The sequence below is a fragment of the Ammodytes marinus genome (genome assembly GCF_949987685.1).
Source record: "Ammodytes marinus genome assembly, chromosome: 17".
NCBI lineage: Eukaryota > Metazoa > Chordata > Actinopteri > Uranoscopiformes > Ammodytidae > Ammodytes > Ammodytes marinus.
The window spans coordinates 11,169,831-11,194,321 of record NC_137221.1 but is presented as its reverse complement, the minus strand read 5'-3'; the positions used below and the strand labels follow the sequence as shown (position 1 = coordinate 11,194,321).

General features: G+C 41.3%; 1 protein-coding gene across 1 annotated transcript in view; it reads left to right on the top strand.

The window, feature by feature from the left end:
• slc45a4a (solute carrier family 45 member 4a) overlaps positions 1-24,472 on the top strand; it is a gene marked incomplete at both ends in the record, with an annotated part of 27,501 nt that extends 3,029 nt beyond the window's left edge. Inside the window, 13 exons of the mRNA XM_080044948.1 lie at positions 14,541-14,729; positions 17,879-18,058; positions 18,463-18,653; positions 18,957-19,140; positions 19,613-20,083; positions 20,882-21,153; positions 21,661-21,822; positions 22,526-22,625; positions 22,778-22,858; positions 22,947-23,077; positions 23,576-23,644; positions 23,756-23,910; positions 24,298-24,472. Of these exons, the coding sequence (XP_079901074.1) occupies positions 14,541-14,729; positions 17,879-18,058; positions 18,463-18,653; positions 18,957-19,140; positions 19,613-20,083; positions 20,882-21,153; positions 21,661-21,822; positions 22,526-22,625; positions 22,778-22,858; positions 22,947-23,077; positions 23,576-23,644; positions 23,756-23,910; positions 24,298-24,472 (2,360 nt within the window). The remainder of the gene's footprint in view (positions 1-14,540; positions 14,730-17,878; positions 18,059-18,462; positions 18,654-18,956; positions 19,141-19,612; positions 20,084-20,881; positions 21,154-21,660; positions 21,823-22,525; positions 22,626-22,777; positions 22,859-22,946; positions 23,078-23,575; positions 23,645-23,755; positions 23,911-24,297) is intronic.
• Positions 24,473-24,491: the final 19 nt, after the last annotated feature.

Genomic DNA, 24,491 nt, shown 5'->3' with positions numbered 1-24,491 from the left:
TTGTTGCTGCTGCATTAACATATACTACAGTCCGACTTGATTTGTCCTGTTCAGATTTAAGAAGCAGAAGCGCTTCACATAATTGGTTTGGAATACATTAAAGTACAATCTGCAACAACAACAACAAAGAAAAAAGAGCTCCCAAATACTGCTGTCTTTAAATCCTGGAAGAGAAAAAAAAATTCTCGTCTGCTAACAAACTGGCATAGTGAGATGAAAACAGACCCCCCCTCCAAATCTGTGGGCAGAGGTCCAAGTTTTGGGACAACAAATATCGACTCCCCTCCACACACACACACCCACACCCACCCACCCACCCACACACACACACACACACACACACACACACACACACACACACACACACACACACACACACACACACACACACACACCAGGGCTCCAGAGTGCGCCTAATTTGGGCGCACGTGCGCCCAAAAATCTGGTGAGTGCGCCCAGATATTTTCACTGGTCGCACCAGTGCACCTGAAATTTTTCACGTCATATCATGTAATATTGGGTGCTGTGCTGCACGATTCTTCTAATCACGATGTGAGCTAGAGCGATTACATTCCTCACAAATGGCTGCGATTGCGATTTAATGTAGGATATGCGCGCGTGTGTCTAAACGTTCCAACCGCTCCTCTCGTCTTTTTGGTAGCGTACTCGGCTCCTCTGACAGTGAGTGTGTGTGTAGCTGCGCGCGCACCTACACGGCGTGCAAGACAGGTGCAGACTATGGTGCAGACAGCAGAGTAAACAAACAAACATGGACACCGACGCGCATCAGCATCCACGCTGAACTGTGACGGAAATCAAAGCCAACGTCTGCTATATGGGGAGTTTTAGGATTCAGTACGGTGACGTTGAACACATTGAACTGCTGTCTTGGAAACTTGGAAAGTAATAGCCGCTATATGTCGCGTGGCAACCAGTGGCAACTCACCCAGTCTATCAATTCAGTGCGGAGAAAAGTCGAATGCATGAGAGTGAAGGGCCACGCAAGTTTCAGTAAGTTGATAGAGACTATTGTCTTGAGGAATGCCTTTATTTTCATGGGGAAATTATGATTATTTTTTAATTAAGTGTTTTATTATTTTGAAAACAGTGTAGGTAAGGGGTGTGCACGAGTACTCGTTTGGTAAATCATAAACGTTTACGAAAAAAATCAATAAATGAAAACCGTTTTTTTTTTTTTTTTTACTTTGGGAAATGATTATAGGCTATCTCCAGGAGTGGAGGGCGATGTGATTTACTGTACTAAAGCAGATAACACAACACATTATTGTGTTTGGTTACAATATTTATTAATTTAAATATTTAACTGCACGCTCCACCTTCAGTTTCACTTTTGTTTTCATCTCCGTCTCAAACAGCTGATCGGCTCGCGAGCCCAACGGCCCGACAGCGGGAGTCAGTCTAATGACAGATGATCACTAGGCAGTTATGATCACTTAAGTCAAAAAGCTAAATCATGAAATGACTGCCTCTCTCTGTCTGTCTGGCTGCTTGTCTTTCTCACTGCACACTGTCACTCCAACAGCCTCTGCAAAAAAAGTGACGTTGACCCCCCCCCCCCATATTATGGTTAAATGTGTACACAAAGAAATTGCAGACTGTAACCATTTAGACATTTTTGTAAACATTCACACCCCTGGTGTAGGCTGCTAGCCTAGTACAAGCTTTATTTTCTCTATATTTTCAATGATTCTTAATATGTGTTTGTTTTAAATTGAGATGAAGTTTCAAAACTATCAATAATCGCAAATTTTCCTTGAAAACCAAGAATCATAATACCATTTATTTATTATATTGCATCGCAAATCGCAATATTAGCCACTATAATCGCAATCGCACAATTTCTCCAAAACGTGCAGCACTAATTTGGTGCACCCCAAATATATGCTGGTGCACCTAGATGAAAAAGTTAGGCGCACCGGTGCACCCAATGAAAAAGTTAGTCTGGAGCCCTGCACACACACACACACACACACACACACTCTCCATGTGGTTAATGCTCCCCACACGCTGGAGACCGACTGTAGCTACTGGAATTAGCTGGTAAGCTGGCCGGTTGGCTCGCCCTGAGTGAAACCATTGTGTATGCATAACCCCCACAACACTGGGGTCAGAGAAAGAGAGAGGCTATGTCTCTGTGTGTGTCTGTGCAGTATAGACACTTTTGGTGGTTTTGGTCAAGGAACCCATATTTACACAACCCAGAAAAAAGGGTCAGAAAATTCTACCTTACAAGGTCTGGAGAGCACGCAGAGCTCTTTTCTAGTTCATCTCTTAGCTCCTGGCAGCAGTCACTCATACTAAGACACAGTGAGGCATATGGAAAGACTGCTGGACCGACTCAAAATATAGGAACACATACATAGGAACCATTCATTTGCAATAAGGAAATAGGTTTTAAAGGTTCTTTTTAATGACTAATTCTCAGCTCAAGAAGTTCCTCAACATACGTTTTACTACTGGCCCTTGTCATGTGTAAGGACATCACCTTATGACTAAACTAAATGCAGCAGAAAGTGACATAAGAGTGAGAAAAGAGAGGGAGGAGGAAAAGGAAAATGTTCTGAGTGCAGACGATGCGTCGTGTCTTGCATTATGTAACAGCAGGCCTTCACAGACTGACCGAAATTTTGTTGGCCTCAATGTTTTATTGTAGCTCCATATTAATGGCATGAACAGAGGAATTATTGATTTAAAGGGGTTTTCAGATTAGGGATCTAACTGGACACAAAGGCCCTTTCTGGGAGTCCAGACTGCACTTCAGAATAAAATGAATTAACACTGGTAACATATGATTTTACTGGCACAAATTAAGGTCAGGTGATAATGACTGAGGCGGTTAAGGCTTACAATACAGTTACAATAGAGCCATTATGTTATAGAGCAGCACCATTACTTTCTTATTGTTAATTAATAAAGAGTGAAGCCTTTGTTCAATTAGATAAATGAATTGTTGAGTGCAAACATCTTCATTTTATCAAGTCACTCTGTGCACTAGTGTGTCTGATATTGTTTGACTTATTAGCTGTGCACGCAGCAGTAGCTTTACCACCAGGGCTGGCAGCTCTGCAACATTGTTTTCCATCTTTGGAGGCCTGGTTGGCTTTACTAAAGTTTACAATCCATTCAGGTTATGTTCTCATTCAAGCCCCAGCTCACTGTTTTAGTGTTGTTACCTTAACTTTCTATTAGATTGTTCTGTGGCCAAACCTTCCACTGTTTTACACACCACAGCGGTAATATTTGCATGTCAAAAGTGACTGATCACTCAGATCATGATCAATGTAGTTAGTAAATGATTGTCCAAACAGCAGTCCCACCAATTATATTCATGACTTTTGATGCATAAAATATCACTTCAGTTTGTTCCCCCTGATCATAAATGAAAAAGTGTCTTGTTTTGGTTTATGACGTTGGCAGAGGTGGTCTCAATTTTAGGCAAGGTGCCCAACCTCCGAAGTAACACCCTGCAGGGAAACCCCGTAGCTAAAAAAGGGCTTATCATGTATTTGATTCAGCAGCAACACAACAATTAAGCCTGCTTGCATTTCACATGTATCATGCTAACTGGATAGTAGCATGTTAGCATGCAGCCCAGTTGACCAATGGCACTGTGCCCAGTGCCCACAGCACCTGAGTCTTTACAAATAAAAGCTCTGTAATGCAAATCTGTTTTTGATGTTTGAGTAATGCTAGCTATACTTCAATTTAAAGTATTTCTATAGCATCCTAGCGATGTTGCTAAATCCAGTGTTTTAAGCTCAAATAACATTTCAGTGAATCAATTGACTTTCCCATTTTGTTTAGCTACATTGCTTATTAATACACCAGGGTCATATGTTGCATGCTACATGGTATTTATGCTATGTAATGTACAGCAATTCAGCTTGATCTGGCATTGTTTATGCTAGCATGTCAGGTAACCTAATCCACTGAGTGATCCTTAGCTGGTCTAATCTAGCAGATGACCTTGCATGCAGAGTAATACCGAGTTATATAAATGACTGGCTTGATGTCACACGGTGACTAATCACCATAATCTGGCCCTCTCACTCATGGGAACGAGTATGAGGGCAGAGTGGCTGGATGGATGAAATGTTGCAGATGTGTGGCGGCTATAAGAGCATTTATCAAGGGGCAGAATGAACTGAAGCATGTGGGGAACAGAAAAACATGTAGGCCTATAGATAAGTGAGGAATGGGAGCCAGTGACAGTGTGAATTGTATTCTTGCAAGCCTTCACGGCCTTTTAACCACAATCTTCCTTCGCCACTTATCTTTTCACACCTCCCTGTGTTTCCGTAGAGAGAGAGAAAGAGAGAGAGAGAGAGAGAGAGAGAGAGAGAATGAGAGAGAGAGAAACACATTCAGTCTAGTCAGTTATTTTAAGCCTTTCTATTCATAGCTCTTTATATAATCGCTGCAGCAACTTTGTTCATTTATTAATGTTATCACTGAACATGCACGGCAAATAACCCTCTGAAAAAACCCTTTGTGTCTAACCTCGCCAGCGTTATTGCTGTGACGCTTGTGTAATTAAAAACAAGACTAGACCAACAGCAATATACTACTATCTGATCAGTGATACCAGTGGTGCCCAAACTGTGGTCCATGGACCATGGCGGGGGCATTGAGAGGGTTGCAGGTCACATTCACGTTTGTTTGTTTGTGTTCGAGATGTTCTGTCAATGCAGACTCAGCAGACACATATAATGTGCTTTAAATGGGCGTGCTTTTTTCTCTCCATGTAACAGGCGATATGCAAAGTATATGTGTGCCATCAGTGTAGGATATGTGAGGAATGTGGAACTGAATGTGTGTGTTTGTCAGCACATTGCTCCCCCCCCCCCCCCCCCAGGGAGTTCAATTCATCAAAAACAAACCAGCGGGCTCTCAGGTGATGACGAGGGACAAAGAAACATCAAGGGAAGGCAGATTCTGTAGCACAGGGCTGCAGCTAGCAGTTATTTTCATGTGATGTTGTTTATTATTGTTTTTAATTAGTCAATAGTTTAATCAGTGAGTTGATCAAAGGGCAATTGATTGTAGGCTAATAGTTTAAAAAAATATTGTGCAAAAACATATTTGAAAGCATGGTGGATCTTTAATACCCACAAAGTTGGACCCAAATTGACTTAACTTTCTAAGAATAAATGGAACATACACTGTCGATGAAAATATTAACTGTCTCCATCTTATTTTTCCACTGGACCACTATTCATTTTTCATGAATGTACAGAACAAGTTGGCCTGTAGTACACAAGTCAGTCACACAGAGTAAAAAATCCATAAAACCTGACAGTGCAACAGGCACGCACACACACACACACACACACACACACACACACACACACACACACAAACGCACGTACGCACGCAGCTGGGGCCTGGTAATAGCTGCCCTCAGGGTTATTCTGTGTATGTTTAAGAATTGGAGAAGAAAAACATCTGTTCTCTCTCTCACTGGCGCTCGTTGGCTTTGACAATATATGACTGAGAAGACGGATAAATGGATACTATGGAATAATCCTGCATTATATATATCCAGCTGAAATGGGACAAGAGAGAAATATAACTTAGTTTACTGTCAGCACTATATAAAGTTTCTAAAGAAATATAAAAGTTCACACATAAATAAAAATGAGAGAAAACCCTATTTTATTTTATTTCTAGCAGGCATGTAAAAGAAATGGCCATTATGTACGCCATGGTGTCGGAAAACCAGGCAATCAATGTCATGTAATTCTGGTTAACTTTGTATCTCCTACTAAAGAAAACTGACAAGAACAATAAGTTAGCGGTTGCTTTACAAAATGAAGTTGAGGAAGTAGTCTGTTATCACTACCTGTATAGTAATTAAATAACCCCAGACAAAAAGCTGCAAAGCTAGTTTCCCCACTGTAGTTCTCACCTGTTATGTTTTGATTTAGGCAGAAATTCTGTTTATGTGGTTTTAATGTACCTTGAACAGGTAGGTAGTACAGTAATAGCAGACTGATTATGGAGACTTATTAAGAAATATATCAGAAAATGGGTCTCATGTTCTATACTACATGTCGATCATCTTCAACTGTAAGAATAAATCATATTTTGGTGTTTTCATTCTGGATGGACTCAGTGACAGAGAAATGACTGCATTGATATTTTGTTAACATTAGCCGTGGTGCGTTTCTCTTGCCAGTTACCTTGGGTTCAACTAACCAAACGTTTAAATGTGGACACCTGAACACAGCATTGGAGGTTATGCTGATTTCCTGTATTTGCGGTTATGTAAGATTACCAACTGATTGCTACTGATTAGCTTTATCGATCACTGTTTTTGAGAAAGGGCAGTGTAGAGAAAGGGCAGTCGGTGATGCTTGTTGGAGCTTCCTGTGTGCGTTACGTCATTCCCAGTCAGAGGCCCGCCCCCCTGTCAGTCACATATGCTCGTATATTGATGTAACTGGCAGATGGTAGAGGCATCGACATGGAACTGAATTAATGGATTTGAAAAATGGCTTTAACCAGATTTTACACTTAACATTTCAGTCAGTGCCCGTCTCTGCATCTCTCTAGGACACTTTACTGCAGTGGTGTTGCATAACTCTGCTGACTAGAAGTGTGTGTGTGTGTGTGTGTGTGTGTGTGTGTGTGTGCGCAGGCGTCATGCAATTTTAATGCCACCTTTTACGTAGAAAGGAAGGGGATTTGGGGGGCGGCAGCAGCAGACCCGGGTTCGATTCCCGCCCGCGGTCGTTCTCTGCATGTCACTCCCCTCTCTGCCCCATTTCACCTCTGTCTCTCTGCACTATCAATAAAGCATAAAAATGCCCAAAAAATATCTTAAAAAAAAAAAAAAAAGAAAGGAAGGAAGGGGATTTTTTTATATAAATTAAAAAATGTAAATATAAAATTACATTTATAAAACAGTGCCATCAGTTAAGAAAAAGCCATAACCTGGGCCCGGATTCAGTTCTTATTGCGTGCAAAAATAGTACAAATGTATGTAAACAAAAATATATATATACAGTATATTTTAAAAAAGCTGCTTGAAGACACACAAGTAAATGTCCTATACTACTCTTCTCCTCGACTTTCTGCATGGATTTGATTGTCGGTTTGTGATCAGCTGAGCCACACGCAGCCATACCTCACTCAGTATGTCAGTCTGTACTGCAGCACTTTGTTAATGATGACCTTGGCTGTGCAGCTTGTGTGTGTGTGTGTGTGTGTGTGTGTGTGTGTGTGTGTGTGTGTGTGTGTGTGTGTGTGGGTGTGTGTGTGTGTGTGTGTGTGTGTGTGTGTGTGTGTGTGTGTGTGTGTGTGTGTGTGTGTATTAGAGAGAGAGAGAGAGAGAGAGAGTGTGGGGGCACTGGAGACTGTGTGTGTCTTTTGTGTGATTGATGTTCTCAGCATCTCTTGCTGCTGGGAAATACAATGACTCACTCCCTTTCTCTCCCGCCGTCTCTTACTCTTTCGGTCTCTGCTCCTTTCTTTCTTTCTTTCTTTCTTTCTTTCTTTCTTTCTTTCTTTCTTTCTTTCTTTCTTTCTTTCTTTCTTTCTTTCTTTCTTTCTTTCTTAGCAGCATACATGTTGATGCTAGCAGGTAGCACATGCTGGTTCATATTAATGTACCTTTATCTCAGCAGTGTTTGGGTCTCTAGGTTTCACAAATATCTCCAGGTTGCTCTGTGTGGAAAGCTTTTACCCCAAACATTTGCTTGCATGCTAATGTTTTCTTGTTGTACCACTTTGATGAAGCTTTACACAGATCATCAGAAATCAACCCTCTGTATGGCTTGATTGTTAATTTGATCAATAAAATGACGGTGACATCAGCTGCAGAACACAATATATTACATGTAGCAGAAATGGGCCTTAAGTCTTCAGTTCATTTTGTCTTAAAACATACAACTCATCCAATAATAAAATACGGACGTTAATATTTTACATCACTCCATCTGGCACAGTTCTTTCCCTTCTTCCCTCCATTCTGGCTGCTGTACACCTGACTCTGTTCACATGTTTTGCTTATTCAAAAACACCTGCTTCCTCCTCTCCTTTCCTGGTGCTCTCAGTGTCTGGTTCTCTCTCTCCCTCCTTCCTTCCTGCCCACTTTCTCCCCGCGTGACCTCTGCCCCACTCTCACTTTCACACCGTTTCTCTGGCTTTTTTTCTTTTTCTTTTTTGGACTCTTGTCATTTTTTTGTGGATTTTTTCTCACGCCTGGTGCAGGATATGAAAGGATTGTTTTGTGTTTATGGGAGAATGGATGGGAATGGAGAGAGAGAGAGAGAAAGAGAGAAAGAGGGGAGAGCCGAAGAGAAAGAAGGAGAGAGTGATGTTGATGTTTGTCGGCCCTTGTGATAGCCGTTTGGAGTTTATAGGAGCTGATAGGAGGGATGTGTTTGACTCACTAAGATTGCATTGTGTGTGACCGAGAAGTAATGAGAGGAGAGATAGGGATAAACACGGCCGTATGGAGTGGTGGGGTCTCCCAATACTGTACATGGACCTCATGCTCACTTAAGTTTTTTTTTAAGCTAGTTAGTAAATAAAACTAAAGATGTGTCAGTGTCGCACTTATCAACTCTCAGCAAAAAAATTTTTAGCATATATGTCTCTAAAACAGGAGCATAGTCCATTTGTAGAGAACTATTTCCAGCGGTGGGTTAGTACCAAAGTGAGCTTCAATCACAGCAGGACGATATGGGATTGACTGAAAATAATACTGCTAGTATTAAAGGTTATACATTTTTCGTAGTGCACTGGGTAAGTTGCACCCTTGCATTGTCTCTTCAACTCGTTAGCACTTTAACCAAAAGAAATATCAGGACAAATCAGCCCCAGCTAAATATTCAACTTTTAGCAGGACTGGCCAAGCAACTCAACTATTGAAATGAGATTTAAGGATGTTTAAGACGGTACAATATAATAAATGTATATATTATCAGTAAGAGGGTACTTTATACAACTCCTGAAGTGCTGACAAAGACATGCAGTAATCCTGTTTCAGGTCTGACTGCAAGAAACAGTGTGCAATTCTATAGTCTGAATTGAGTAGAAAAAGCGCATAACGTTGGTGTTAGTTGATGCATCGTTATATATCAGGCTGAAGGGTTTTTAGAAAAAAAAAACGATATCTGAGTGAGAAACAAGCTGTGTCGAATCCAAAGTGGACGGGTTGGAAAGCAATTAAAAACCACAAAAGTTTTACAAGTTGGTGCATGCAGGTCTGAGTGCAGGCACAACATGGAGACACACACACACACACACACATCACACACACACACACACACACACACACACACACACACACACACACACACACACACACACACACACACACACACACACAGAAGTGGTGATGAATGGGAAGTCTGTACTCCCTAACGTGCACATATTGAGCTCCATATTTAGTGTGTGTGTGTGTGCGTGCGTGCGTGCATGCGTATGTGGAGTAAATGTGCATAGTAAAATGAGCACTTTGATGATAGATGGAGCAGATTGTAAATTTTTCTTTCCCACGATCAATCAGCAGCACTCGCGGCCGTTGTCTGCCCGATTAATTCATATGAACTATTCCTGTCGGCCATTCCATCCTTCCGGCTTTCTCCCTTTCTGTCCTCCTCCTACTCTCACCTTATCCGCTCTCTCTCCCTTTTTGATTTCTTTGATCCTAATCCTTTCTCACACTCCCCATCCTTCTCTCTCTCTCTCTCTCATTCTCTTTGTTTCCTCCCTCCCTATTATACTCAACTAATTTCTTTTTCTCTCTTTCCAAAATACTTCCTGCGTTTCTGTTCTCTCAGTATTGTTCTATATATATATGTGTGTGTGTGTGTGTGTTTTATTTTGGTAGGTCAGTCTTTGTGTGTGTGGGAAGTGGGAACACAGACATGACTTTATTTACTAGGTGGTGACTGTGTTTTTCTTTATCGTGTGTGTGTGTGTGTGTGTGTGTGGGGCTGTTTACTAGAAACTGTTTCCTGTTTTGATGTTGACAAACCTACAGACAGACAGATTCCTATCTGCTGCTTTGTCTCCCATTTTACGGCTGTGCCACTGTTTGCGCTTTGACAGGTATTGTGTATGTGCCTTTTGTATGTGTATGTATGTATGCATGTCTGTAGGCTGTATGTCTACATTTCTAGTGTGTTAATATCTTTGTGAGTGTGTGTGTGTGTGTGTGTGTGTGTGTGTGTGTGTGTGTGTGTGTGTGTGTGTGTGTGTGTGTGTGTGTGTGTGTGTGTGTGTGTGTGTGTGTGTGTGTGTGTGTGTGTGTGTGTGTGTGTGTGCAAGCGTCATAAAGAAAGAAAATGAAATGTGTGTCAAACGTAGAGAAACAAAGCTTTCCTCAGTTTGAACAAACCCCACCACAGGAAGCCCTCTGTGAATGATAAGGCCGCATTACAAGTCAGGAAGCCAAGGTGATGGAGTCTCCGTGGAGACAGGGTTCCCAAGACCTGGTCACCACGGTGACTGGGGTCAAGCCCTGTTCATGAGAAAAAACACAGGACGCCACGAACACAGCACAGTAAAGTTTGACGTTTTTTAAGTGTTTTAGTTTAAAGCACGTGTATTTGGGATCTATTTGTAAATTTCCCTTTTTGAAATCGCTGTGGTGTTTCTGTTTTAGAATACACACAAAAGGGCGTACAGGTTTTATGAACTAGGAAACGGCTTCAGTTGTGACAAAGATAACTTTAAACCCAAAAAATCAACTAAACCAGCAGTCAAGGCAAACAAGCCAATACACCAATTAATTAGATTGTTTCCTGCTGAGTCCTGACATGCTTGTATACTTGTGTAAGGATGATAATGCCAGCCTGAACATTTGATTCCTTTTTTGGGTTAGTGTGTTTCAGTGTGTGTGTTTCCTGAGCGTTTGTTGGGCTTTTAGAGGAGGTTGGTAGAGATGTAATACAATGATCGGGGGCGACATGTTCAGTTGATGGAATTGATTTGATTAGTCGATCAACAGAAACTCAATCAGCAACAACTTTAATAATTTATCAAACGTTTTGTCAGGAAAAGTACCAACGATTAGCTGATTCTATAGCTTCTCAAGTGTGTGGCTTCAACACTAATTGGCTCATTGAGCGGTCGTTAGTAGCATTACTGGTGTACATGCACTCTAGTTGTTAGGCCATTGATTTTTTTCCAAGGATCTCACACGATAATATGGATACTCCCGGAAACATATTGCTTTACATTGTCTGGCTTCACTGTTTCCTTTGCAAGACAAATGAGGCATTTTGTTGGAATTAATATTGAACTCTTAACTGTCATCTTATTTGAATGATTTGAGCAGGTTGGTGTTTGAATGCAAGTGGAGCTCAGTAGTGTATAGTGCACCCAATTGGAAATGATACCAGTTTCTATATGATGAAAGCTGGCAAGGACATTTCCCTGAACCCCAAAAACATGGTGAAAAACCTCCAAAAAGTGACTGCCCTTTTGGCCTAGTGCTCCAAGATTCCTCCCGGTACTGTTTGTTGCTTTCTCCCATGTCTCATGTGTTTTCAATACTATTGACCAACAAACGAAGGCAAAGATGTCGAAAATACCAAAACAAAAAAAAACAAGGCTGCCAAAACAGTGATTTATTATGATTATTTGTCATTCCCCTTTTACCCTTGAAATACACTACATTTATTTTTTTTACACTACATTTATTTATTTTTATACATTTACATTGAAATACCTCAACCAGGCATGTTTTTATTGGCCCATCATTGCATGAGTAGTGAAAATACCCAGCTAACTTAATGTGGAATTTACCCTATTGTAACTTGCCCCCTTTTTTTTAAATGACGGAACACAATTGTAACGTTACAAATGAAGTTGTTGATCATTGTTGTCAGAGACTGCGAGAGGTCTACGGCCCATAATCCCTCTGTCATAGAGAGAAACACATGTGATTCATCCACAGCAGTGAAACACATTTTAAAGAATGACCATGATTGCAGTAGGGAGGTTTTCACATGACAGCGGGAGCACAACAACATCCCTCCCCAAACTTCCAGAAAATGTTAAATGCTGTCAAGCGGCTCCGGTGGCATCTCTCACCCAAGGACTCTTTTTGACTCATGCAAAGATTTTTCCTGAATGTACCAGCCCAAATGAGCTTCATGTCTGGTGCCAAGAAAGCAGCAGTTCCAGTTCCTACTCTGGATGTACTGCCTCTAACAGACAGACTGAGTCACACCTCCAAACTTCACTGACATAAAGGTCTGTTGATGGATGTGTGCCGTGGGCAGGGACGCATTACAAACAAGCCCTGGCTTATTAAATGAAGGAGCACTCCGTTATTGATGTTTGTCTCATACAAGGGGCTTGTTTGAGAATTATGAAAGTGCATTTTCTGAACTTATAAGAGCCAAATGTCCCCGGAATTAGATTAGCTGCCACCAACTTGCTCTGGCTTTCCTGCTTTTCTTCCACACGTCTGTCAGTCCATAGGTGAAATGTCAGTGGCATTCAAGATTCAAGATTCAATAATTCTTTATTGATAAATTAACTTAAAGGGATATTTGGCAACTCTGATCAAAGAGAGAGAGAGAAATACCTTTAGTAAAGTTAAATAAAACTAATTTAAAATATGAAATGCCATAGTATTCAGTTTATAGATGCTTTACTGTCTAATATGCCTTAAATATATAATTGTATATTAAATAAAATTATGTATAATAGTGAACTTGGTATATATTTTGATTTGTAAATGACAATGTGTAGTGTAGAGGCATGGGTATGATTGAAAAAGTTTTTGTTTACTTGGGCCATACTAACTTCTTCAGTTTGTAGAGTTAGCAGCAGAGCTATTAGCAACCCTTCAGACTGCAGGCAGAGTTTTTAACAAGACTGGGACTGACTCCATGAATCAATCTTTTTTCAGTGTCCGTCTCTCTTGTTGTCTCCATAAGGGAAGTAAAGTGAGGAGCGGCCAAATGGCACATAATGTATTTGTCCTCTTTCTCTTTGAGCATCATTTATTGACGGTTTGAGAGACAACGATAAAGTCTTGATCGAATTATTTGCCATTCAGATGACTTCTCTTAGCTGAAAGACTAAACAAACTGTCTCTTAAGAAGTCGCCTCGTCTTCATATTCTTCCTCCCAGGAGCTTAACTAAATCATGGTACTACTACTTCCAAGGGCTTAGAGACTAATGTATTAGAGACTAATGTAGTTTTGGCAATGATAAAGCATGGGGTGTGTGACAACTCGGGGATAAGGGATTTCATTATATGTGGCGATTGATTACATTACAGTGTATTAGGCTTTTATGAAACAAACAATAGAAAAGGCCTAGAACATCACTTTGACTGTGAAAAATGTGAGCCAATCGATGGACAAGATGACAAGAAAAATTGTGGAAGCCTTGAAAAATGAGAAAATATCTCGGTATCAATGAGTAGCCCCAGGCAATGAGTCTTCAGTTTAATATCTTGGAATAATTCGAACTATCATTGTGGTGTTCCACAAAAGAACACAGAGTAAATCAAATGAAGGACATGTTGCATGCTGTAGTAGATCTGACTGAAGATTTGAATAAAGATCTATGAATCAGCTTTAGACTCTCCCTATTGCTTTAATGGCTTTGTGTAAACAACAGGTGGTAAGTCCTACAAACACAACAATGGAGCCTGAAAATTTTGCTAATTTACTGCAAAAATACTTCAATAAAAGTGGCCTTCCTATAAAACCTGAACTACTCTGAGGTGATAATAAGTAAAACTAATACCAATATGTTTAATTCTCTAACATGTTTAACATATACAATCATTTCTTTCTTTATAAAAATGGATTAGGATATAATGTAAGTGTGTGAGCATGTGTCTCCTACTGTTTCTATGAAGTCTTATGGGAAGTTAATTAAAAACTGGTTTCCTTGGTGACAGGTCTGTGTGATCTGTTCATTGGGTATTGATATTATTCAAAGCTATTGAAAGCATGTGTACTGTGTGTGTGTGTGTGTGTGTGACTCAAAGTTATTTCCACTGAGCCGTCCTAATTTAAGACCGTGGCATGCGACGTTTGTGTTTGTAGTCCTCACCTGGTTTCCGGCGGTGGAAATTTAATAAAATATGTTCTCAGTAACAAAGAGCATGTAAACAAAGGTTTGCCCTCATGGTAACTATAAATGTATTGTATGAAAATGTGTTTTATAACCGTATAAATGCTGTACCAATTAACATGTCACAGCCAACATGTGACTGCCAATTCCATTCAATTACCCAGAGAATAATTATTGTAAAGTTTCACTTCTGCAGAATATTAAAAAAATATATTTTTCAGTTATTTGCATTAATCATGTGCAAACCCTTACCTGTGTTTTTAAGGTTCATTAAATGAATTAAAATCAATCAAATACAAATTAAGTTTCTTACTCCTGCAATTGTGATGTTAGTTGCACCCCCTGGTGGAAAACAGAAAAAACTAAGAGAATGTTTATGTTTTTAGAAGAGCATTCACACACTCTACCAGTCTAAATGTATAACTCCTATCTGTGTGTGTGTTTCTGTGTGTGTGTGCAGGTCTTCCGGAGCAGTACTACAGTCTGACATGGTTCCTCAGTCCAGTCCTCGGCCTGATGTTCACTCCTCTGATTGGTTCGGCCAGCGACCGCTGCACTCTGCGGTGGGGCAGAAGAAGGCCCTTCATCCTGGCTCTCTGTATAGGAACGCTGATAGGAGTGGCACTGTTTCTGAATGGATCGGTGATGGGTGAGTGTGTGTATTTGCTATTCAATATGTACAGTCCCCTCCATAACTATCGGAACAGTGAGGCCAATTCCTTTATTTTTGCTGTAGACTGGAAACATTTGGGTTTGACACCAAAATATGAATATGAGACATTAGATCAACATTTCAGTTTTCATTTCCAGGTATTCACATCTGGATCTGATACTCAACTGAGAAGATAGCATTATTTGTAAATGAACACCACATGTTTAGGGGAGCAAAAGTATTGGAACAGATAGACTTCAGATAGGTCACAGGCTTGATGCAGTTATTGCAAGCGAAGGATTTGCAACAAAATATAAATTCTTATTCACTTTAATTTACTTTAAGTCTATCTGTTCCAATACTTTTGCTAACCTAAAAATGTGGTGTTCCTTTACATATAATGCTATCTTCTCAGTTGAGTATCAGATCCAGATGTAAATACCTGGAAATGAAAGCTTAAATGTTGATCTATTGTCTCATATGCATATTTTGGTGTCAAACCCAAATGTTTCCAGTCTACAGCAAAAATAAAGGAATTGGCCTCACTGTTCCGATATTTATGGAGGGGACTGTATATGCTGCGTTTCAATGGGAATTCAATCCTGACTGGTCACATGCCACAAAGGTCCCTGGCCTGAAATCGAACCAGCTACGTTGTGGTGGTTATGTGACATGAAAGGCCAGTAAGGCACTCTTGTTGGTCATATTTTTTCACTGTTTTACTGTCAGCTGCACTTTATCACAGCTGTTTGAAATGATCACACACACAAATCGATAAATGTGTCTGTTGGAACCAATCCAATAGGGCTTTTAAAAAATGTTTTATTATCATTCATTATCGAACACTGAAACACGTGCCCTTTGTCTTTCCTCACATACTGTTGTAACATGTGAAAATAGTAAGACAGAAGTGTATTTTAGGCCATCTGCTGAATGCCGTTATATTAACCGCCAGAGACTATCCGGGCCTTAGTGGGAATTGATCCTTGCATTGTGAACGCTAATGTTTTACCCAGCATGCACTTGTGCCACAGAGGAAATAAGAGAAGTGTGACCAATTCTGACACTCAACCAATTACATCATCCAAACGCCCTCCAGGGACATTTTCATCTAATCCAATCAAACATATTGATCAATAGTCAATCATGTCACACAGATATTGATTTTTTTTCTAACTCATCAGCGTAGTTCCGCTTGTAATGTAAACATACATGCCTTTGTGCGCGCGCACACACACACACACACACACACACACACACACACACACACACACACACACACACACACACACACGACATCAATGTAAGGTTTGTGTAGTCACAGAGTATTGTTCAATTGACTGATGGTAAAAACATACATTTCAGCTGAGCGATGTTGCAGTTGGCAGCTATTTCTAGACCATCATTACATCCTTCTTGTACATGCGTGGAATTCAACCTTTTGAATGACACAATAACACAACTCACCAAAAACTAATTCAGAGAGGATGGAAAAAAAGATTAGTGCCAAGCATTTCCAACCAGTTATGTTTGTCAAAGTGATCATTATTTAGTGAATTTTTAAACACAATGTGTGCAGCAAATTCTAACTTTATTTTATACATTTGTAAACAGTATATATATTGTCTTAAAGGGCCTTTCCCACCTGCCACTATTAAATGATCATTTACTCATCAATGATTGATCAGTTTGGAGTTTCTTGTTTTGTCAGACCAACAGTCAAAAACGATTCCGTTTATAATCATGTAAAACAGAGAAAGGCATCAAAACCTTACTTAAGAAGCTTTGAATATCAACATTTTTGGCATTTCAAGACAATTCTGTCAGTCAACAAGATCATTGATCAATTAATTGATGTAGTTTCAGCACATTAGAAACAAGGCCTTTTCTTAAAATAGCAGAATGAATAAACACAGCAAATATGGTAATGCCTCTTCACATTGTTGTTTAAAATGTTCTTAGTTTTTCCCATCACAAACTGTTATCAGTATCAGTCTTGATATCCCATATTGGAGCTTTTTTAAATGTCTCTAAATAGAACAAAATCAAATGAATTATCAAAGGAGCTATAAATAACAAGAACAAGAACAAGAGCTTTGGGAACTGTTTTCTGTCAGCAGATTTTATTCAATTCTATTCAAATTCACCTCCATTCTTCTACACAGAGGTTGGCACCGGGTGTGTGTGTGTGTGTGTGTGTGTGTGTGTGTGTGTGTGTGTGTGTGTGTGTGTGTGTGTGTGTGTGTGTGTGTGTGTGTGTGTGTGTGTGTGTGTGTGTGTGTGTGTGTGTGTGTGTGTGTGTGTGTGTGTGTGTGTGTGTGTGTGAACACCTTGCCATTGGGAAAAAAATCTGTGACCTGTGTCTGTAAGGCAGGAATTAGAGAATAAGAGAAAGTGTACATTTCCTTAACTGTGTATATTTATGTGTAACAAACCAAGGATGACGTGGGAACATTTTAGTAACCTGTATATGAGTGTGTGTGTTGACATGGGAACACAGGAGCAGGCAGTTCACAGGGAAATGCTTCCTGTTTGCTTCCCCCTTTCCACCAATCACAATTCACTTCCTGTCCGTCTGACTGGCTAGTGAGTAGTACCGCTCCATTGTCCCAAAAAAAATACACACACACACTCTGCAGTTCCTTCTATGAACTTTTGTTAATGGATTCAAGTTTGAAAAGTCATGCTGCGTCACACGTCGCTCTCGCTCTTGCACACACACACACACACACACACACACACACACACACACACACACACACACACACACGCACACACACACATGCGGACACACAAACGTATATTATATACTGTACATGTTATTAAAGCTTTTCCATGGCACTTGGCAAGGGTGAGGACTGGGCCATATATGTAATGGGACACACAAGGTCACACACGTAATGCAGAGCTGTATGGGAAATGTGCAGTGACCCATTTGTGTATGTATTTGTATTGTGCCGCTGCTGCTGTAACTCACTAATCAGCTATTGATCACTTGTGCAGCTCTTTGCATCCTAACATCGGCGTAACAATCCCAGATGCTTCTGTGCGGATGTATAGAGGGATTATATATTAGATATTCATTTGTATAATTCATATTTACATTTTAACAAACACACTTTTCCATTCATGTGTTTTTCTTTCAGGACTGTCCATGGGAGACGAGAAGGGGAGACAGCCAATAGGCATAGTTCTCACTGTGCTTGGGGTGGTGGTGTTGGACTTCAGTGCTGACGCGTCGGAGGGACCAATCAGAGCGTACCTGCTGGACGTGGCAGACACTGAGGAACAAGACATGGCGCTCAACATCCACGCTGCCTCAGCAGGTGCCCCTGACATCTAACCCTAACCCTAGCGTAAACCTAAGTCTACACTTACCTTAAAGCAAGTGTTCACCCTAAAATATTTATTACGTTATGGGGACTTCCATTTTTATCTCCAAAAGGAAGGTACAGTATGTCCCCACAATAGCACTGTGTAAACAGAAAAATGTCTCCACAACATAAGTAATACCAGCAACACACACACACACACACACACACACACACACACACACACACACACACAAACACGATTTACTTGAACAAGATTGTAAATGGTTTAATTGACATAAATATTCTTTCAAAATAAAATGTGTGGTCCTGGCGACTTCACTGATTTGAGTGGACACATTTGACATAAACTAGCACTAAGAGAGAAAATGACATCAGACACAATTCCTTGTGTGTAGGTCTTGGTGGTGCGGTGGGCTACGCGCTAGGAGGTTTAGACTGGACACACACCTTCCTCGGAAAAATATTCAAGTCCCAGGAGCAGATCCTGTTCTTCTTCGCTGCCATCCTCTTCACTATCTCCGTAGTGTTACATCTCTTCAGTATTGAGGAGCAGGTGTACTCGCCCCTACAAGACAGGCTGGACAAGGTACTGTGTGTGTGTGTGTGTGTGTGTGTGTGTGTGTGTGTGTGTGTGTGTGTGTGTGTGTGTGTGTGTGTGTGTGTGTGTGTGTGTGTGTGTGTGTGTGTGTGTGTGTGTGTGTGTGTGTGTGTGTGTGTGTGTGTGTGTGTGTGCGTGTGTGTGTGTGTCGGTGTGTGTGTGTGTCGGTGTGTGTGTGTCGGTGTGTGTCGGTGTCTGTGTAGTTGCACGCATGAAAAACTCGATTCAATTAAGACATTGGATTTCCATGAGGTCAGAAAACTCTCTCACTCTCACTGTCTCTCTCACCAGGAGAGTCCAGATCGCACCAACCTGCAACCATTGGCCAATGGCAGGCCTGGAAGTCTGGCCCCAAAGTTGGATTTGATTGGAGAGAATGACACGATGGACAGCTGCGAGCTCTATGACCACTATGACGACCATTCAGAGTGTGGGGATATGGACATGGACTTCCTGGAGGCAGAGCTTGTGAGAAGTGAGTTCACTTGCCACCTGTATCTAAATTTGAATTGTTTGATTTTACCAAAGACATGTGGTGATCCTTTCTTTCAGGGGCTTGAAGAGATCAAATAAAGCAGTGAAGATCCTTGACATTTCATGACATTACAGAGTTCACTCTATGACCCTTTTCCCTCCTTTTCTCCCATGTCTACATGACATTTTCTTTGAGTTTATCATCTCTGAATCTAATCCTGGATTGCAGGGTCAGTGGTTTCGTTTGATCCCCCCCCCCCCTACCCGCCACATGTCGACGCAAGACACTGAACCCCCTTATTGCTCCTGATGGTTAGCTTGCACCCTGCGTGGTAGCTGCTGCTATCTGTGTATGTGATTGGGTGAATGTGTACAAAACAATGTAAAGCGCTTTGGGTCCCTGTGAAAAACCAGGGACAAGCGCTATATAAGTGGAGTCCATTTAACCCGACATTTCTGGTCCGTCTCCGCAGGCAAAAGCGACAGTGTTCTGGCCATGGCGGATGCAACTCTGGACCACATGGCCCACCATGAAGCGCATTTCCTGTTCCACTTAGAGCCGTCCATCTTTGCCGACCGCCTCTCACCCTATCACGGCTCTCCTCCCAGCACCGCGCCCCTCTTCAACACCAATAGGAGCACTCCGCCACCGCGCTTCACCAACATCAGGCGCAGCAGCAGCGCGGGGAGTCAGGACTTTCTCCGTCACCATAGCCACAACCACCAGACGCACCACGCTCCCATTCCCAAGTTTTCCCGCCTCTCGGCTTTCTCCCAGGAAGTGGAGAACCAAGGCCACGGTGAGGAGGCGTTGCTAAACAACCAGCTTAACGAGCAGCAGACGCTGAACGGGCAGCTGCTGACCGGAGAGGCTGATGCTGATAGGGTTCACGCTGACATGCTGAGCTCTAAAGGACAGGCACATCGCGCAGGAATGGTCAAAGGTTGGTATTGTCCTGTTGTTTTCCACCGTCTGCACTTCTGCATTTAATAATACTATGAATGATTTGATGTGTTAAGTAGTATTTGTTTATTGCTATTTTATTATTTACGTCTTGAGGTGTTCGTATTGATTCTTGAAACTGATTGCAGCAATACATTTTTAATATTTAGAGGAATAATTTCAAGGTTTAAAAAAAAATACTTCTCACTGGGCGGAGAGTTAGATAAAAAAAAATGTATATCATTCTCATATCTGTTTAATAAATAATAGTATAGTATATAGTGTAGTTGTTATTTTATGGGGGCGTTATATGGATTGCTTTTTCTGGCAGCCAAGAAAGCCAACGTTTTGAAGGGATTGAACACCCTGCACACGTGTTAATAAACTTGTTTTGTCACCTTTGCAAGGAGCCAGGCAAACTGTTTTCCCCTTGTTGTAAGTCTTCATGATTTATGGTCACATCTTCTCATCTAACCATTGGAAGGAAAGAATCTACTTCTAAAAAACAAGCTCTTCCTTTAACTTTTTAATTAGAGGCAAATATTAAGAAATCAATCTTTTATTTAAGATATTTTTTTTTTATCTTTGGAGCTTGACATTCCCCTTTTCTCAGAGGAGCGACTCGTTAAGGAGATGACAGGACATTTTAGTTTTAGCATAGAGGAGATTCCTGCCGGGACAAAAACAAGCGTACTTTAGGGCAATCCCATATCAGTGTGAGGTGGACAAGATGTACAGTAAGAATCTCAAGCTATCTGACCATATAGTATCCTTATGGTTCATGTGTCTCTTATCACAGCTGCCAGCACAGGAGGCCCCACACGTCAGTCCCGTTATCGTCACACCTTCTACCGCCAGCCGTCCTGCACCTTCTCTTACTACGGCCGCGTGGGCAGCCACCGCTACCGCTACCGCCGAGCTAACGCTGCTCTGCTCATCAAGTCATCACGCAGCATGAACGACCTGTATGATACGGAGGCCCGCCAGAGACGCAGGAACAGACAGGGGAACAGACACCGCAGTGGCAACACCAACTCTTCCAGTGGAGACACAGAGAGCGAAGAGGGCGAGGTTAGTAGTGGCAGTAGTAATACATTTTGGTGGTAATCTCTTATCTGTAACCAATGATAGTAATGTGTTTTTTTTTGGTGGTAGGATGTTGTCTGATCGTGCCTCCTCTTTTTCAGTGTAGTTTAGTTTATTTCACATACAAACAATATTTAAAAAAAGGAGTGCTAACATTAGCATATTAGAGAAAACAAAACACACAAACACACACACACACACACACACACGCACGCACGCACACACACAAAGAAAAAAATATATGTTTAAATAAAAATAATAGAAATTAATAAACATGCAAAACAATGATAGAAAGTCAAAACAAATACATGATGGTAATTAATGTTTTATTTTCTATGATAAATATATATGTTTTTTGTCCACAGACAATGTGACAGAAGAATCAATTGGTGGCAGTAATAATACATTTCCATGTTAATCTGTAACCGATGACAATAATGGTGGTTTTTTGGTAGGATGTTGTCTGATTTTGCCCTCCTCCTTGTCTTATAGGTTGAGACCACCGTGCGTCTGCTATGGCTGTCCATGCTGAAGATGCCTCCGGAGCTGCTGCGACTGTGTGCCTGTCACCTGCTCACCTGGTTCTCCATCATAGCCGAGGCCGTCTTCTTCACCGACTTCATGGGACAAGTCATCTACCATGGGGATCCTACCGTAAGAGATCTATATAGAATTTAAAATGATCTCATCCCTGTACTCTAAAGTAATTAAAAACAACACGTAAACAGAGGATGTAAAGCAATAGATCGAACCCCAATAAGATCAGCTTTGACAGACATTTTGTTCCATTGTGTTAAGCATAGATGTATTGGGGCGACTGTGGCTCAGGTGGTTAAGCTGGTTGGCCAATGATCCTAGGGTTGGCGGTTCGATCCCAGCCCGGCCACTTGTGTCATGGTCGTTGTGTCCCTGGGCAAGACACTTCACCCACCTTGCCTCGTGTGAATGTGTATGACTGCTGTATGTTTGAGGTGGTGGTCGGAGGGGCCGATGGCGCTGAATGGCAGCCTCGCTTCTGTCAGTCTGCCCCAGGGCAGCTGTGGCTACTATGGTAGTTTACCACCACCGGTATGACTGTGTGTGAACGAATTGTCTGGAACCCTGTAAAGCGCTTTGAGTATCATGAAAGGCGCTATATAAATCCAAGCAATTATTATTATTATTATTATTATGTGTTTACATGTCAGATTAGAAACATCCAAAATGTTTCGGTTTGGGTATAAAAAAAGTTTAATTTTGTCAAGGTGTCTAAAACTCTGTCTCTGTCTGAGTGGATCCACACCTCCAGAAATAAGTCTCTCTCTCTCTCTCTCTCTCTCTCTCTCTCTCTCTCTCTCTCTCTCACTCTCTCATTCAGGCTCCTGCCAACTCTACCTTGTTGGAAAATTATCACAAAGGAGTTCAGATGGGATGTTGGGGACTCGTTATATACGCCATGACTGCTGCTACATGCTCCGGTAAAACACACACGCACGCATGCACACCTGCACACACACACACACACACACACACACACACACACACACACACACACACACACACACACACCTCAACACTGGGTTTTTTAAGAAAACAAGCTGAGTTTTTGGTCTAATTGAATCTATTCCAGCTATCCTCCAGAAGTACCTTGACAACTTTGACCTGAGCATTAAGGTCATCTACATCCTGGGAACGCTTGCCTTCTCCATAGGTATGGACCACAGCACGGTTATAGAATAGAACAAAATAAACATGAGCAGCTATGGAGTAACTTTTTTCTAAATGTTTCCATTGCATAGGAACCGCTGTTATGGCAATGTTCCCCAACGTGTACGTTTCCATGGTGATGATCAGCAGCATGGGCATCATCTCCATGAGCATCTCCTACTGTCCCTATGCTCTACTGGGACAGTATCACGAAATGAAACAGGTACAGACATATTGGAAGACATGTTTAATATGTGACATTAGCCTTAGAAGAAAAGTAGCTAAATATTCTGTCAAGTTTAGTCCGTTTGGCTAGTCCAATCAAAGTGATGTTTGACACTTTTGATTTGTTTTATTGATGCACAAATGTAGGCAGACCAAATACATAATACATGTTTAGTAGTGTTGACAAGTCCTTTTACTTTGTACATTTTAATAATGTTGTGGACTTTATTCAGCATATTCTGTATGTTCTCTATGGCCCAGTGTCAAGTACCCAGCTGAAGTAAAAGTAAAAAATATGTAATGTAATAAATATTTAAACTCATACCAAGGGTGATGCAGACAACAATAGTTTTAATTTGATGTGATCAGACTTAACCCTTTAAAAGTTTGAAAGTCTTTTTAAACTAAACAATCCTCAGTTAAAAACATGCTTTATAAAAATTATCAGCTCCTATTGTAACAGTCTTCCATTACCTTTTCCTTGCCCCTCCTGCAGTATATCACGCACAGTCCTGGTAACTCCAAGAGAGGCTTTGGCATAGACTGTGCCATCTTATCCTGCCAGGTGAGTGTTCACATTGTTGTAATGAAGAACGTTGTGTCATTATATAGTCTTACATGTTTTTTCTATAGTATGCTGGTGAGGTTGTTGTTAAATCATGTGCCATGTTTGCAGGTGTACATCAGTCAGATCTTGGTGGCCTCAGCTCTGGGTGCTGTAGTGGAAGCTGTGGGCAGCGTGCGTGTCATTCCCATGGTGGCCTCTGGGGGCTCCCTCCTAGGATTCTTCACTGCCTGGTTACTGGTCATTTACCCCACACCGCCCAGCAAGTGAGAAAAAACACTCGGTTGTAGTCGTTTGCTGTCATTTAAAGGAATATAGTTTGACAGGACAAAATAGCAAATACACTCCTTAACTTTCATTTCAATAGTTAGATGATAAGATTGATATCACTCGACTCTCGTGTCTGTATGGTAAATAGGAAGTTGCAGACAGCAGTTGGTTAGCTTAGCTTAGCATAAAGGCTGGAAACGGGGGGAAACAGCTAGCCTAGGTGTCTAAGGGTAATGTAATCTGCCTACCAGGACCTCCAAAGCTCAGTTGTTTTGGCTTTTACCATTCTTCTTCATGCTACGCTCACTATACCTTGAAATGCCTGATTTTGACGTCAAAATACAGTCCTCCTGACAGTTGTGATTTGTAATTCTGATTGACAGGGAGAGCGCTTCGGAGAAACGAGCCTTGACCAAGCTGGAGAAAATAAACAGCAACAGCAACGACCTGTCTGTTGCCGTGGCGACAGAGAAACCCAGCTTCCTGAAACTCAACAAGAAGGGCAAGGCCACCAGCACCACCACTTCCTGTCACACGGAGAACGAGTCTGCTCTGTGATTGGCTGGCTAGGTCCACG